At 37.8% G+C, this 15,806-nt stretch overlaps 1 protein-coding gene across 2 annotated transcripts in view; it reads left to right on the top strand.

Annotated features, from left to right (window-relative positions):
* Window positions 1-52: 52 nt before the first annotated feature.
* The window catches only part of LOC122569051 (titin homolog), a 74,535-nt gene continuing 58,781 nt past the window's right edge, over window positions 53-15,806 (top strand). For both annotated transcript variants that reach the window (XM_043729514.1, XM_043729513.1), the window contains exons 1-5: window positions 53-310; window positions 2,639-2,780; window positions 11,458-11,755; window positions 14,476-14,656; window positions 15,407-15,657. In XM_043729514.1, the coding sequence (XP_043585449.1) occupies window positions 298-310; window positions 2,639-2,780; window positions 11,458-11,755; window positions 14,476-14,656; window positions 15,407-15,657 (885 nt within the window). In that variant the 5' untranslated portion in view covers window positions 53-297. The remainder of the gene's footprint in view (window positions 311-2,638; window positions 2,781-11,457; window positions 11,756-14,475; window positions 14,657-15,406; window positions 15,658-15,806) is intronic.

Raw genomic sequence — 15,806 nt, 5'->3', positions numbered from 1 at the left:
GCGCGTTTCGTTAAAACGACGAAGCCGAGAGTGGCGTGTCGAGACGATTTTAGACCGCAGCAGGGCCTCCTGCCGTCAGATTTCGTGGCGCAGGGTGTGCTGTGCCACAGGTCATCAGAGTGAAGAAGAGGTCGCCGGAGGGAGGAACGGAAGCTTTGGCGGTCGAGGCGCCGGAGCCCGCGACCGGAACAACGTGCAGGTTGCCTCTTTCCTCGAATCGAACGCGACGTGCTGCGTGCTCTCTTCCGCGAGTGATGTCAATGCGAGGAAGAATCGGTTTTCGTATCATCTGACGAGATGACCTTAACAGGTAAGGAGTCTGTGGCCTCTATCCTCGAAACGTGAATCGGTCAGAATCGAAACCGCGAAGGAAACGTTCGATGAGTCGCGCGTGAGAAACGCGCGAGAATCTTTCGAAGTTGTCGAACGTTACGAGAATCGACGTAGAGTATTTAAAGAAAAAGAAATATAAGAAGTTGCGTCTCGTTTTGTCGTTTGAAAGGTGACTCGGTAAAGATCGGAACCGCGGACGAAACATCGGATGAATAGCGCATTGAAGAAATGTGTGAGAAGATTCAGGATTGTCCGAGATCGCGAGAATCGATACCAGAGTATTGAGAAAAGATTAAAATCGTCTCGGCCGAGTCGTATTTTATTTTTCGAAACGCAAATTTGTACAAGTTGGAACTGGTAAAAATTGGTGAACGAGCAATTCGATGAATCTCGCGTGGCGAACGCGTGAGAAGGTTTGAAGTTGCTGAAGATCTCGAGAGAACCGATATAGAATTGGTATTAAAAAGGAATAAAAGTTACGTCTCGTTACTATTTTTCGAAATGTGAATGGACAAAAATGGAGATTGTGATGGGAAGATTCGGTGAAACTTACGCGAAGAACGTGTGAAAAGGTTTAAAGTTGTGGACGATCGTGAGGGTGGAGAAATGCGTCCGGATGGGAAGAATCAACAAAGCTTCGATAAACTTTTCGGTTCGTTAAGTTTCGGTAAAAACGTGGATCCTCTTCGATCGATGACGTTCAGTGACGAAATTTGTTTAGATCGCTGGTCGTTGAATCTTTCTACTGGGTGCCAGGTGGAGGCTCGTTCTCGCGTGCGCAACGTAGACGCGTTTAACATCGTTTGTAGGTTGTTTCGCGATCGCTGTTACATAAAAATCTCGAGACTGGTGGTCCCGACAGAGGCTGGCGGTAGAGCCAGGATTTATGCGCGCCGCGTACTCCAGTGACCGGTAATAACACGCGTTTACGAGAACGAAATCCGCGTTAAAAATAAGAGTAAAAATCAACTTTAATCGTAGCGTGGAAGAGATCGGACCATGAAATAGTTTGAGAAAATTTTTGTCGATGTCGTGTTGGGAACGGAACCAAGTGTTCGAAACGGTCGCAGCCATGTTTATTTTTTAATGTATTTATTTACCTGTTACGTCGAGTTCGATGGAGACACACGCGAGCGGAATTGCCTCTCGCGGTGGAAATTACCAAAGAGACTTGCGGAGATGGATATCGAGAAATAAATTTATTACAGCAAAGATTTGATGTTGAGCCTCGTTTTATTTTCTTAGGCGGTTTCCATCTTGGTTGCTTTCTCCACTCAGGTATCTATATTTACACCACCGGTCGAAAGTATTGGGACACTTATTGATATTTTGTACAAATTCAATGCTTTTCACTGTCTTTATGTCTTCTACTTATTTTATTATATAAATTTATTATTTTTCCTTTTGTTGGCATCATATTCGGCGTAATCAGTGCAGTAAATTCCTTACAGCGATGTACGTCAATGTTCTGACAACGTAGATTTTCTCATGCATTTCAACTTCCAAGACTATCGGTGCCTTTAGTTTCGCAATCAATTAAATTTATTCTCTGCTGCGATATATTTTCACGATTCCAAACAATATAATAAATTTTGTATAACGATAAATGCAAAGTGTTATTTTATGGAAAATCACAGTGAATTAATTTACGCTCTTGGTACTTTCTACGTGCATAATCTAAAATACTAAAATAAAATAAGAATTAAAAATAAAATACTAAAAAAGTATAACTCATTAGAGTTTTCCAGTAAATGTAAATGATCAACTGTCTCTATACGTATGTCCAGCAGTGTAACTGCTGTGCTTAAACACATAATTAATGACTAGGTATAGTGACTTTTTAATATACCGAACAATGAACCGTTTAAATTTTTCATCTCTTTGAAGCATACGTTTGTAATAAATACGTCTTCGTATTCGCCTCAAATGTTGCCAATATGATCATGATAATTACGTGTAATTACACTGCTCATGATATTTTTCAAGACATTTTATACGATAGTATATTATTATATAAAAATAATATATTAATAAAAAATTTCTGTCGTGACCTACTGTATAACGTACACTACTGATTCAGTGGCCAATTTTCATGCCACGTGAAAGCAAAAATACCAAGTACCGTTCGCGAATAATAAATTTCCGCCTGCGGTTTAACGGAATAACGTTATGACGATATCGTGTCACGTGCTTCTCGATTGGAACGCGTCTCGTTCCACAAGTAAACGTTGTCATCCGTTTGTGTATTTTCATAGTCGCGTTAGTAATGGCTCATTATACTATTTCATTATACAATTCGTTATAGATCAAACGACGAAAGCCAAAGGACCGCCGCGATGGCTGGAGCCGGACCAAGTCCTTCCGGTTCAAGGACGCGTCGGCGAAGACATCATCGTGGAACCGAAATTACGGTGGTCCGACGTTTTCGACGAACTACGATTCGAACTGTAAGTTTAATTTCGTGCTCCATAACGTTTGGTATATTTTCTTTCGGTGTCTTCGAACTTTGTAACATAGATATTCTAATTATAAGATTTCGCTAACCTTGTGACGAATTTCGATAGTTTGGTAATAACCAAACATCTTTGGTTCGTTAAGATCAGACTGTAAACGTTTATGCAATTTTCTATTTCGATGAATCTAAGTAAAAAAAAAAAAATGGAACTTAAGGTAGAGATTTGTTTGTATTAAATTTTGTCTATTAAATTTCCTAACGAGAACTTTACTTTGGATATTCTTTATGACACAATCTCATTTTTTTGACGTTTCCTTTCTCGATGTTTAAAGCAAATTTTTAGCACAATACCAGAATGAAAAATCACGATACAGATCAATAACGATTCCTCTTGTGGTTTAAGAAATATTCTAACAATAAAGAAACATAGTTCGGTGGAGAATAATTCAAAGAACGCAGAAGGATTGTATTTCTTAAAAATTCATAAAAATCTTTAGCCTAAATATGATCCTTAATTTTACTACGCAAACTATATCTATTTATATAATTTTCTGATTGTATTTCTTAAAAATTCATAAAAATCTTTAGCCTAAATATGATCCTTAATTTTACTACACAAACTATATCTATTTATATAATGTTATTTACTATTATTAAAAATTTGTTAATTATATTTTTCCTGTAATTCCATGCGTATTATTATTTATTTACGATAGTAAAATTATGTAACAAGGATAATTGTTGCGTGAAAATGAAATCGACGGAATAGCTGTTGCGATCGAAAGTTAGAAACGCGGGTTGAAGCAACTGATAACAACTCGAAAGTTCACGACCCCTGAGCGTTGTTTCGTCCCGTACTATAATGATCGAGCATCGTCGTTTACCCGTTATCGTTCATTCTCGACTATTGGCCCTAATTTCGGGTGGAAACCTTGAAACGTGCCAAGGATCAAACGCAGTTTATTTCGAGCTGTCGCGCACTTAATTTTCGCGGAGGACCAAATTACACCGTCGTCTCGTGTAATTTCGTTGCGCGAGTTTTCGCATATAATTCTCGCGTAAATTTTTCAATGCCAGGGACGTAATTGATCGGACGTAATTTTTCCCAATTTTTCCAAGCGATATCAAACGAAAGAAAGGAAATATTATTTTTCTCCGATATCTTCAACTAAGAGAGAAAAAACGAGAACGAAGAAATACAAATTAATCATAGACAATTTTTCCTCCAATCCTTTCGAATGAAACTAAAAGGAAGAGAATAAAATATGTAGCTAATCGCGGACAATTTTTCTCCAATTTCTCTAAGCCAAGCTTCAGTAAAACAAGGATAGATCATAAATAACTACTTCCAATCTTTCTACGTGTAACCGAAAGACAGAGAAAGAAAACTACACGAGAGTAATACGTAATTGAATGATTAACACTTGCAAAAGTACATTCGATAATCTTGAACCAATCTCCGAGTACCAAAATGATAAATGTTCAAAATTAAGAATATAGAAACGTGTTATTTAAATGAGTGACCAGGTATAAAAATAAATTGTAACTGCAAATAAACACGGACCAAAACCTTCGAATACTCAACATCGATAATTTTCATAATGTCTAACACGATGTAAAAGTTTCGTATGGTAGCATAATCGATGTTCTTTATCAGTGGCAGTGAGAATGTTTCTAGTTTCGCTGAATTTCAGATAGTCTTTTTAGTAATGAGTAATATATCAAGCTGCCTAGGAAGGTGAAAGATTCGGTGCATAACCATCGAACGCTTATTTCGGGAACGCGAGACGTGACCTCATCTAGCCTCGCCGCTTAAATAAGACAAGGGTGACGGTTCGATGGTAGTAATTGTTGTCTTTTTCAGGACGATTCGTCATCTGACTCACTTCACCTGTACTTGCCGAATCCTTCTCCTCGAATACATGCGTCGAGACGTTTTGTCGAAGAAAAGTTACCATATAACGTCCTATTATCAGGAAGTGTATCGCTCTACGTGTGTTAGTATGGCGACAATGTACAGTAGCATATTTTGTCTATTGTACGAAAGCTCCTTTCTTTATCGAGATTATTTTCCTCTAAGTCATCGCTACGGTTTCAGAAATAGATTTTCAGCCGAAATCTTGACCTCGATACAGGCTAATTTCTTAACACTGTGTAAAGAATAGAAGGGACAAGAACGATACGTGGTACAGGACAAAATCGTTTCGATAATACAAATTGCAAATCAGACGTTTAAAATTACTATTTATACTTCTGTAAGACGATCCGAGAACCAGTTAACAAATAAGTCCAAAGAATTCTCAACGCGTGCACTCACTTAACTCGTTCAGAAAACAGTGATTTTTAACTTCTCGCTTTATGATTTATTTGTTAACGACCCGAGTGAACTATTTAAGCTTTCCCCTTCTACAACATCGTGTCGGGTTACGCAATATTGAAATACCGCACATAACGCGTGTCTTTAATTATCTTTAATCTAAAGAATCGAAATCAAATTAAACGAATTGCGAATACGAATCCCAACTTCTATCGACTCAAAACTGTAACTCACGTCGCAAGTATGAATGAATATCGTAAGTCAAATAGCTAAAAACAAAAGGATTGAATGTCCCTTCTAAAACAATTTCAAGTGTTTCCCAAAATCATTTCGAGGAAAAATATCCCAAGGAAATTGCGCTTCCTTTACCAAGCAACCACCGAAACTTGAAATTCCTTTCGATAGCAAAGAAACGTAGCAGTAACGTTCAACGATCGTTTCTTCTTTCATCGACGAGTTGGCCAGTGACGGTCCCCTGACCATTCAGACGCTACGTCACTACGACGACGGAAGCGTTCCTCCCGAGAGTTACGAAAATTCCGACACAGCTTTGACGTTCTTCTCTTCGACCATCCCCCTTCTACCCCTCGATGCAGGCTAAATTCGACCGAGCTCGAAAATTTTCGCGAAAAGACGAAAGTGGCGCTGCTCCTTGGTTCCGACTCTAGGATGCTGCACGCATCTCGTTGCTTATAGCTTCCTTCGAACTATAGCGGAAGGTGGCGGATGTGGAGGTGGAAAATCGGGCGCGGACGATCTGGCGCTGGCATCTCGCTATCAGTCTTCCGAGGGAGCGTCGCGACGATCGACGAGCGGCTAAAAATCAGCTCGGACCTCTCTTTCCAATTCCCCCTCTTTTTCTCTCTCTCTCTCTTCCAATTCGTTTTAGCTTTACACGCATCGACCGCTAATTAGAACAGAGAGGTCTAGAAGAAACGATCAGGATCGATAGCTGACAGATCGCTCGACGATCGCACGCTACCCCCCTCTACACAGTTCGACCAACCCTCCTCGAGTACCTTTTTTTTTTTTTTTTAACATAATAATTCCCAAATTACAACGATCGTGTTGTAAAAACGGTTGTAACTTTGCATGGTGGTTCACGCGAGCGAGTTTTAACGTCGAACGAAGATACATAATTGAAAGAAGAATAGAGTGAATTATAATATAGCAGTGATAAGGAGCAAGTTTCGCGATCCAGCTGGAGCGTATTGTCGGAAGCTGTGGATAGAATGACGATCGGTGTCATCGAGATAGACGAAGTGAAGTCATCGAACAGACGTGTCAGGGTCGTGAGACACGAAGGAACGCTTGTCGGTTTATTTTTGCGCCCCTGTCACCGTGCACACCAGCAATATCACGACAACGATAAGTAACGCAACGGCGATGCCAACGTGTGACAGGTCGACGCGATCGGCAATGAAATAAAAATCAATCGGTGACTAAGTATCAATGCGAGTACAGAACCGCAGGACACGGAAGAATCGATGCATCGATTCGGATTTCATCCACCTCTTCGTCCCTTATTTAGCTCTCGTATACGAAGCATGCAACTGTCGCGTTTCGTCTGGGATGGTTGGTTTGACAAATTCGCGAGTGATTATTGGTGGTGACTGTTGTTGTTTCGCGAGTGGTGAATCTTGATTCAAGGAGGAAGAGCGTCGAACGAACGTGTGACATGGGGAGCGACTGCTGCAAGTGCGCCAATGGCAACAAACCTGCCATTACGGGGTCGTTTAGAAACCGTTCTGGATACCGGTAGGATTTTACAATTATTGGTAGCATACTAGAGGTACTATATAGTATTTAGAGTTATTAGCAGACTGTAGTTGTTTATGCAAATTCATATCTCTATGAAGATAAAAATGATATCTAAATTGAGATTTGTAACGTCTAGCAGATATGCCAACGAGTGCTATGTCTTTGATATTTTATATATTTTGTGTACTTTGTACATTCTTACTGGTTAAAATTTGCAATGAGTATAGGGAGATCCGTAGTTTAGTTACGGAAAGCGAAATTCTTTACGTCCATTTGGTTTCTCGTTTGTTTCGTTTGTTTGTATTAGCAGAATCTAGGACAATGTGATCGAAAAATGTGGAACTTTACCGGTTAGATAGTTAGATTCTATTCTGTAAGTGGACTCGTAGTATTAACGTTATTAACTCTTATTTTTTCAGTGAAGTTAATAATTGATGCCTCTAAAAATCGTCACACTATATACACTTATACCATAGCTGCGTGTCACAGATTTGATTCCAATTTCTTGGCAATAAAAATCATTAACGATCTTTGCTATATAAAATCGAAAGTACAAAGCGAAATTAGGTTATAATTATCGTAAAATTAAAGATCCTAATCTGTTGTGATTATCTGCGACTCGAGATACTAATCGAGATATTTTACGCCTTAAATTCTTCCATCGAGTTTCAGTCGTCCATCGTAGGACAATTATTCTCATCATTCAATTCATTCAATTACACGCCGAGTACTAAAGAAAATATCAAAATTAAACGCAAATAGAGTTTCTATTCTATAAAATTCTATTCTTATAAACATCAACGTAAGACGGATAGAAAATTCGATGTTAAATCATATTAGAGAAACCTTGAGTTTCGGTTCGGTTATGCGAATAACGCAAGTCTTAGACGCTACAAACGAAGCTTATTTACACGATACACGAGCTTCTTTCGCTCATAAACACCCTAAGTATATACAAGTGTACGTTCAACGAAATTTTATACCGTTTTTACAAAGTACCTCGTGGTATTTTGAATTTCGAGCGCTCTAATAGGAAAATTCTGCGTTCCTATCGTCTGAAGGTATCTAAATAAAAATCGGTTACACGCTTCCAACGTATTTTCGGCAAACAAATGATCTAGAGCGCCTCAAACTCTTGGCATTGCTCTACTGCCCTATTTTCGTCGTGTTTTTAATCAAGCGTGTATGCACGACAGCAAGAACTTTGTCGTTCGATCGTCGCGAGATCGCGGCAACTGCGAGTATCGATCGAATTTTTCGGAGGCCGTGTTACAGCGTTCGAATCACTGAAATATCTCGTAACGATCTAGAAATACCGTAACGCGAGAGATCAGTGGTGCAACCACGGCGTGTGACTGACGTAAGGGAATTAGGTACGTTTCGACCACGACGTGATACTTCGTCTTTTCCATTTGCTTTCCACTTGCGTTTTCTTCTTATCGTTATGTTGTTTCGACTAATGTCAAATCTCTTGACAGGATTCGAATATGTTTATTTATCGCGATGTGCACGCAACGATGAGGATTTTATGGGATTATTAAACAATTATTTTTACGTGTGAAATCATTAGGAGATTACTTTTCTTTGTAAATGAAGTAAAGTATAACAGAGATTTTTTTTTTTGTTAAATAAACTTATTTTGAAGGAAGATTGACATGGATTGGAAATTGTTTCCGTAATTAAAAGTACATATGAACTTTAGACGTTGTTATATTTAATGTTTGGAACGTCTACGTTTCTTATCTTATTTAAGTTTAATGTGAATCTTTATGTTACCTTAGAATTTATATTATAATTACTTGACACAATTGTACCAATTGTTGCAAACAATTTATTAGAATTCGGTGATTCTTCTCTTCTCTTTGGTACCAATGTGTTAGATATTAAATAATTCTCATTTCTAGATAAATAAATAACCTTTCTTCTCGGAAATTCGTAGCTGTTTCTGTAAAAGCTCTGAAACAGAATTGGAAAATTTCTAACGTATCATGGTATCTAGTTACGTTATTTAATATATCAATAGAATAAGAAATTCCTCGTTACAAGATTAAAATAAAACAAATGCAACAATTGGAACACACATATTTGGCGTCTATGAGAGAAATTTCAGCAAGTAGAAACCTACAGAGTGTACATAGTGTGCAAATATCGTGGTCACAAGAATATAAAGTTACATAAACAACGTTCTAACTTCTAGTCAAAATAAATCGCTTAAGTAAAACTCTCGGTTAACAAACCAATTAAACTAAACCTACACGCAAACACCAAACAACAACGTTAAATTCTTCCCAATTTCACGAATTATCCTCCGATCGCATAATATTCCAAAAAGTTCGTGCTATTTTCTGTGAAAATTCCATCGGTTTTCCATTCTATTTGTTTTCACGCGAAGTTCCTGCAGCTTTTGAAACATAAACGGCGATAAGATCGATCGATATTGCGGAACGCGTAATCTGTTTCACGGTTAGGCAAAATAGATATTGCGTCATCGAGCTTGAGCGCGCGCGTTTGTCCGCGTCGTCGTCGAAGAGGCGCCTAAGCGCGCGCCCCGAGCTTGCAAAGGGTTGCGCTTCTCAATATGCGTTCACATTGCGCAAACAAAAATTTTTTCACTATGACTAGTGACCACGAATCGAGCGAGCTTGCAAATGATAGCCGATCGTTTGGTTCAGACGGTGAAGAAATAAAAGATAGACGAATACGAGGGTCCGATTGGACTTCGGCCATCGCCCTGACAAGACGCACAAATTGGCATTTGGATATTGCAAAACCGACCTCGTTTCGTTAGAAAGTGTTCCTCTTCGCTTTCTCGCTGGCAGTCGATTCGTCTGTGTTTTCTTTTAAATCAGAAGTTCAGGTGACAAATGGCACGAGTGACGAAACTTTTAATTTAAGAAAACTCCGAGCAAAGTTCACTTTAGCAAAGAAATCTGTAAATCTCGAAGCTTCTAATTGTTGATGACGACATGATGCTATACGTAACCATCGTTGAGAAATATGAAAAGTCGTTCCTTAAATATTAATTTGTTACATTCCAAACTTTTAATTTGTAAACCAAAGTTTTGACGAAAACAGTCGACAAATTTGGGGATTGGAAACATACCTGACGGAATATCTGAGAAATTATCAGATTTGGAGAAATGATTCGAACGTAAAAACTTAGGCTGCGTAAATGATATTTTAAAGAATTCACTCGTTCAAAAAATGTAATTAAACTTACCATGTCTCTGCCAATTTTTGCTATAAAATGTTTATCCATTTTCACAAAAATTTACAAACTTCGAACAATCATGCGAAATACGACTAAACTGGAATTCACTCTTTCGGCGTTACAACAAACGTTGTTTATTATCATATCAAATTATTTCTGTTCGTGCTATATAAATGAAGTCACTAGTCGTGCATGATCGTAAAAATTGCAAAAATTCTAACAGTTTGCGACCTTCTACATGATTACAATATAGCGTCTAATGTCTCGTTAGTTTTTCTTCGAGCAACCAAAATTAGTATCCCACGTAATGGTCAAATAGAGATTGATGCAAGTCGTAAATGCCGAAATTGTGCAAGACGAGGAAGCTGGGAATGTTGGAATGTTCGCATAGGGTGTGAATTCGTTTCCGCCAGTCTGTTGTTTCAATGTACGCGATTCGTTCCAAAGATATTTATAGAACGCCCACGTATACCGAGAAGTCGTAACTCACTCGCGTTATCTGCGTACCTGTCTCTGATGATTCTGTGAATGATTGGATAATTGTAGAAAAGAGGAGACAAGGGTTATCAGACGAACGAATGTAATCGTAAGACATCTAAATATTTACGATTAGTAGAAAATAGAGGCGAAAAACAATGACACTGAATAGTATCGTTAGGAAAAAGGACTGACTGAATTAAAATATGAACTTTTGCCACTTTTTTATGTCTGATTTTGTCCCCGTGTATTACTACGTTTTCAAACGTTCGAACAATTTTCTAAAATAACAGAACTCTGTTAGGAGAATTGCGATAATTAGGGATTTTTGTAAAATTTCTGATTAAAGCACATTAGAATATAAATCGAATAAACGTGCTTATAACGTTGCACATGAAATGCAAATTGAACAAGCGAACTTATACAGGTGTGGACCACGCAGCTGGGTCGGACTATAGTTTCGATTTCGTTGAAGATGGCGATAAATCGTAGAGAGTACAATGAAATGACACGATACGTCCTATGTTCCTAGATATTCGCTGTTTATCAACGAAATGGAAACTACAGGTCAGCCCAATTACACGGTTCACCCTGTATATCTATGGATAAAATGCATGAATCGCGATAAATGCTTTGGATCGATAGATTTATTTTCTGATAGTTTATAAATATTTATCTTTAAGCAAATATCAAAACTACCGATGAAATTATTAGATGGTGATATAAAAGATAAAATCAATGCACGTTACTATCATAAAATAGTATACTATCAAATTAATATACATTAATTACTGTAAATTTCCATATATATCTTACGTATTATATTTATCTATTATGTCAATTTATATTATATATTACATTATTTTATGTACGTTAAATGGCAAAACTCCAATATTTCTATAGGCTACGCGGAGATGTACCGATACCATCCGATCGATATAGAGTACAAATGAGAGGCAACGTCGTCCAGTTGACTCTGAAGCAATCACAGAAGGACGACACAGGACACTATGCTCTGGTGGCTACGAGAGTTGATCAAGGATTCGACAAGGGATCCTCGAAGAAAATTCACCTCAGCATCGACGAAGCTTCGGAAGAGGGTGATCCACCAGTCTTCTTACGAAGATTGACAGATCTTGCAGTTAAAGTTGGCACCAGGACCAGATTCCTCGTGGAAATCCGGAGTTCGACCACACCGCAGGTAATCATTTACATCGCTATATTGCGCTGATCACTCAACTCTTAACTACCATGATGAAATAGTAAAGTATATAGAATTAAGTAAATTGACGAATATTATGACAGTTAATATTACGTAGTATCTACTTGAGATTGAAATAATGACAGTTATTAGATCTTCTTGCCCAGTTGGATTAATATTATCGGTGGAATTTTACAAGTTATAAATATTATCAATCTCTTTGTAAATCAGTCAACCACCTTGGTAATAGAATAAATATAATTATACAAGTGAATTTTTCCACCTGTAAATTATCCAATTATCCTAATAAGGATGTAAATAAAAATGGAAGTAAAACTGATAATGCGAAGTTAACGTTCAACGTGATTTCTTTATCTATCCGCAATTAATCCATCTCCGCGGAAACAAATTACAGAATAAATTATCGATAAAGTGGAAAATAATCCTGTAATTTTCTAACAGACACACTGAACAATACCACACGATAATAGTCAATTTTTACAAAATATCATGTTGTATCTATTCTTCTCTGACAATATTACCTAAGACATTCGCATTGTTGAAAATTGCCCAGTCCATGAGATTGACCATATTTTGATCGTTCTAAACAATTCACTAAGAAAACACAGGTCAACAATGAGCACCGGTAATCTCATGGTAAATTTGTTAAACAAGAGAACAATTTTACCACACGTTCGATACCAAAAATCAGGAGATCGATCGACGAATTGAGATTCGAATAAAGAAGGAGCCTGGTGGCAAACTTGTTAAACAAGGAAACAATTTTGCCACACGTTCGACACCAAAAATTAGAAGATCGATCGACGAATTGAGATTCGAATACAGAAGGAGCCTGGTGGCAAACTTGTTAAACAAGGAAACAATTTTGCCACACGTTCGACACCAAAAATCAGAAGATCGATCGACGAATTGAGATTCGAATAAAGAAGGAGTCTGGTGGCAAACTTGTTAAAAAAGGAAACAATTTTGCCACACGTTCGATACCAAAAATCAGAAGATCGATCGACGAATGGAGATTCGAATAAAGAAGGAGGCTGGTACGTTCCAAAATTGGTAGACAAAATTGGTAGACAAAATTGGTAGGCAGAGGAATCCGTGCCAACGTCGGTGATTAACCCGGAAGGGTTGAGTCGAAATCAACCGGTGACTTATTGCGGCGGATTTCTGTTGGTTCTTCTATGGCCGACAGCGGACGAAGCGGGAAACGCGCGCTAAAAGGGAGCCAGCCGAGGTCCATGACCCGAGATTCAGAGACGAAAGGTAGAAAACGAAGATCGTTACGCGGTCCTGTGCGTCGTATTACGACTATTATTACGCGCGCGCGTATACTATGGCCTGAAACTATGCCCGCAGATCGGCTAAATCTGCGTGCGTTCTGACTGCTCCCCGAGAGCCCGTAAACTTTCGAATGCTCGTTTTTCGCGCGGCGATTCTCTCTGACCGGGTTGCGTAACGCTCGAGGGAAGAGAATCTGCCACGAAACGGTCCCGGCGGAATTTCGCGTTGAAATTGTGAGGGCAATTTTGAAATAATTGATGTGGTCTTTGAGATTAAAACCGAGACGAATAACTTTCAAATGTGGAATTTTGGTGCTGGCTAATGTCAGAAGTAGACTATGTTTGTTATAAATAATAATTATTAAAATGTTGATTATCAAATAGCTTGAATACGACGAATTATGTATTTATTTTACCTATTTGTATTTGATTTGTAACTATTAAGAATCCACTATCCATCTGCTGAACAGGTCCGAAAGAAAAATCGAACTTTACTTTCTCCTACCATTCGAGATTTCGTATATCTTTCAGATGAATTTTCATAGAATTAGAGAACAGAACCGTGATAAATGTAGGTTAATAAAAGAACAGATAGATGAAATAAATTGATGCCGGTATTAGAAGTACGAGCGGCCAGTTAGGGTTGTTATAAAATGCCGAAGACTATCAAGAATTTCTATTCCTCTAGAATCATTAATCTGCTACATACATATGCCAGAACCATTGATACTTCGTTTAAACTTGTCGAAAGTATTCCGAATTTACAAAGACGTTCCTGTTAATTTTCTGGCTTGAATGACATTTCATAACTAGAGAATAGTACAAACTTCAGAATAAAAACAACCTTTTAGATCCAAGGATGTAACTCTTAAGATTAGCTTCTAAGTTTAATTTTTATGTTTTCCTGCAAAACCGAAGCAACATTTTAATATATTCAATATTTCTCTACAATTATGAAAATGACGAACAATACGGGTTCGAAATTAAATAAACAAACAGTATGCTAGCGTGTACGACTGTACTGAATTTTAAACTTGCTTTCCCATGAAAAATTAAAAATGTCACTTATCGCCTTCTTCTTCTGTAACCTTCATATTTTAAATCGAAGTATAAAGTACAATCGATTATAATCTCCTCTATCCTGTCGTAAATAAAATATACCCTACCATAAATAAAATATTGATTACGGACGACTAAGTAGAATATTAATCACAAAGGATTACGTAGGAGATTAATTACAGAGGATTAACTATAAGATCGATTATAAAGGATCAAATAGAGTATCGATTGCAAAGTGTTAAGGAGAACGAATCTTCCTGTTGTTCGTTTTCTCCGCAATCACGTATCGTTTGATTTGTTGTTGGCGTCAGCAGGCTTGTCGCGGCTTAAATCTCTCAACGAATCGTTGTTGTTGAATTCCAGATCACTTGGCACAGAAATGCCGAGCCGGTCCACGCGGGTTCAAGATTCTCTTTCGTCCACGAGGGAAATTTCTATTGCGTGGATGTGGCACCTGTCACGGTCGAGGACGAAGGACACTGGACCTGCATGGCGGAAAATCGAGGCGGACGATCATCCTGCACCTCCCGTCTTACCGTAATCGGTAAGAACACGCGTTCCGGTTTTAAGTCTGAATTCGATAAAATTACGCGAGTGTCCTGGGACTCCGGAATTTCCGGAACTCCGATTCGTCGCGGCTGTCTTCTAGACAAAAATAGATACGAGCCGTACGTGGTCAGCGTTTTGGGATTCGGACGGAGAAATAGTGAATTTTGATCGAAGGTGCTAGGAAATTCTTCGAATCACCGTAACTTTGAATATTTATTGTTTTTTCCTTTAACATTTTTAAATCAAATAAAAAGAAATATGTTTGAAGCTGCGGTCTTTTCGCTTTCTAGCTTTCTTTAATTCAATTTAACGATCTATCGTTAATAGAGAGTTAATAATAATTTGTTAATTTAAGACGATGGTTCCTTTTCTAACAGAAGGTTTCTTCTAAATAGATTTTTTGCATAATAAATAATAATTATATAATTGCTATAGGAAAAGAATATTCCGAGTAACTATGTATAACGAACAAGAGGACGATCTTTCTTTATCTTACTCAGTTTATTAAATCAACCTTATGTTGATTATTAATACTGTAAATATTATAATTTTTGTTGGAATCTTTTCTTCCGGGCAAAAATCCCTCTTAAACGTATTCGTTTCATACCCTAAATACGATCTTTGATGAATGTACTCCTTTCTCTATCGTGTGTGCGTACTTCGATCGTGTACTATGTGTGGACTATGCACTTTCTTTTTACAATTAATTTTCTCTTTCGATTTGTTTTCATTTCTTAATCTACAGTTCCAAAAGCGTACAAAAGGCCAGAATTCGTCGAGGAGCTTCGAGCTCTTCTTACAGAGACAGGTACGGTGTCCTTGGAGTGTAAAGTAGTCGGTGTACCTACGCCGGTGCTAAGATGGTTCAAGGACGACAAAGAAATCAAGGCTGGTGATGTCTTTGCTTTAACTGCCAACCTCGATGACCCAACCTCCCTTGGCATTTATACTTGCGAGGCAGTAAACTGCATGGGAATTGCTTATTCTTCTTCAAAAGTAAGAGAGCTTAAACAATACTATAACGTTTATTATTACATTTTCTTATATTATATTATATATATTATTATATTATTATATTATATTTAAAAGTTTACACTTTTCGCATTAATTGTCTCCGTTTTCAGAAAAGAATTTTCACGACATTC

Source organism: Bombus pyrosoma, linkage group LG7 (genome assembly GCF_014825855.1).
Source record: "Bombus pyrosoma isolate SC7728 linkage group LG7, ASM1482585v1, whole genome shotgun sequence".
In the NCBI taxonomy this organism is placed as follows: Eukaryota; Metazoa; Arthropoda; class Insecta; order Hymenoptera; family Apidae; genus Bombus; species Bombus pyrosoma.
The sequence above is the reverse complement of the archived record's forward strand: the minus strand, read 5'-3'. Positions and strand labels throughout refer to the sequence as shown.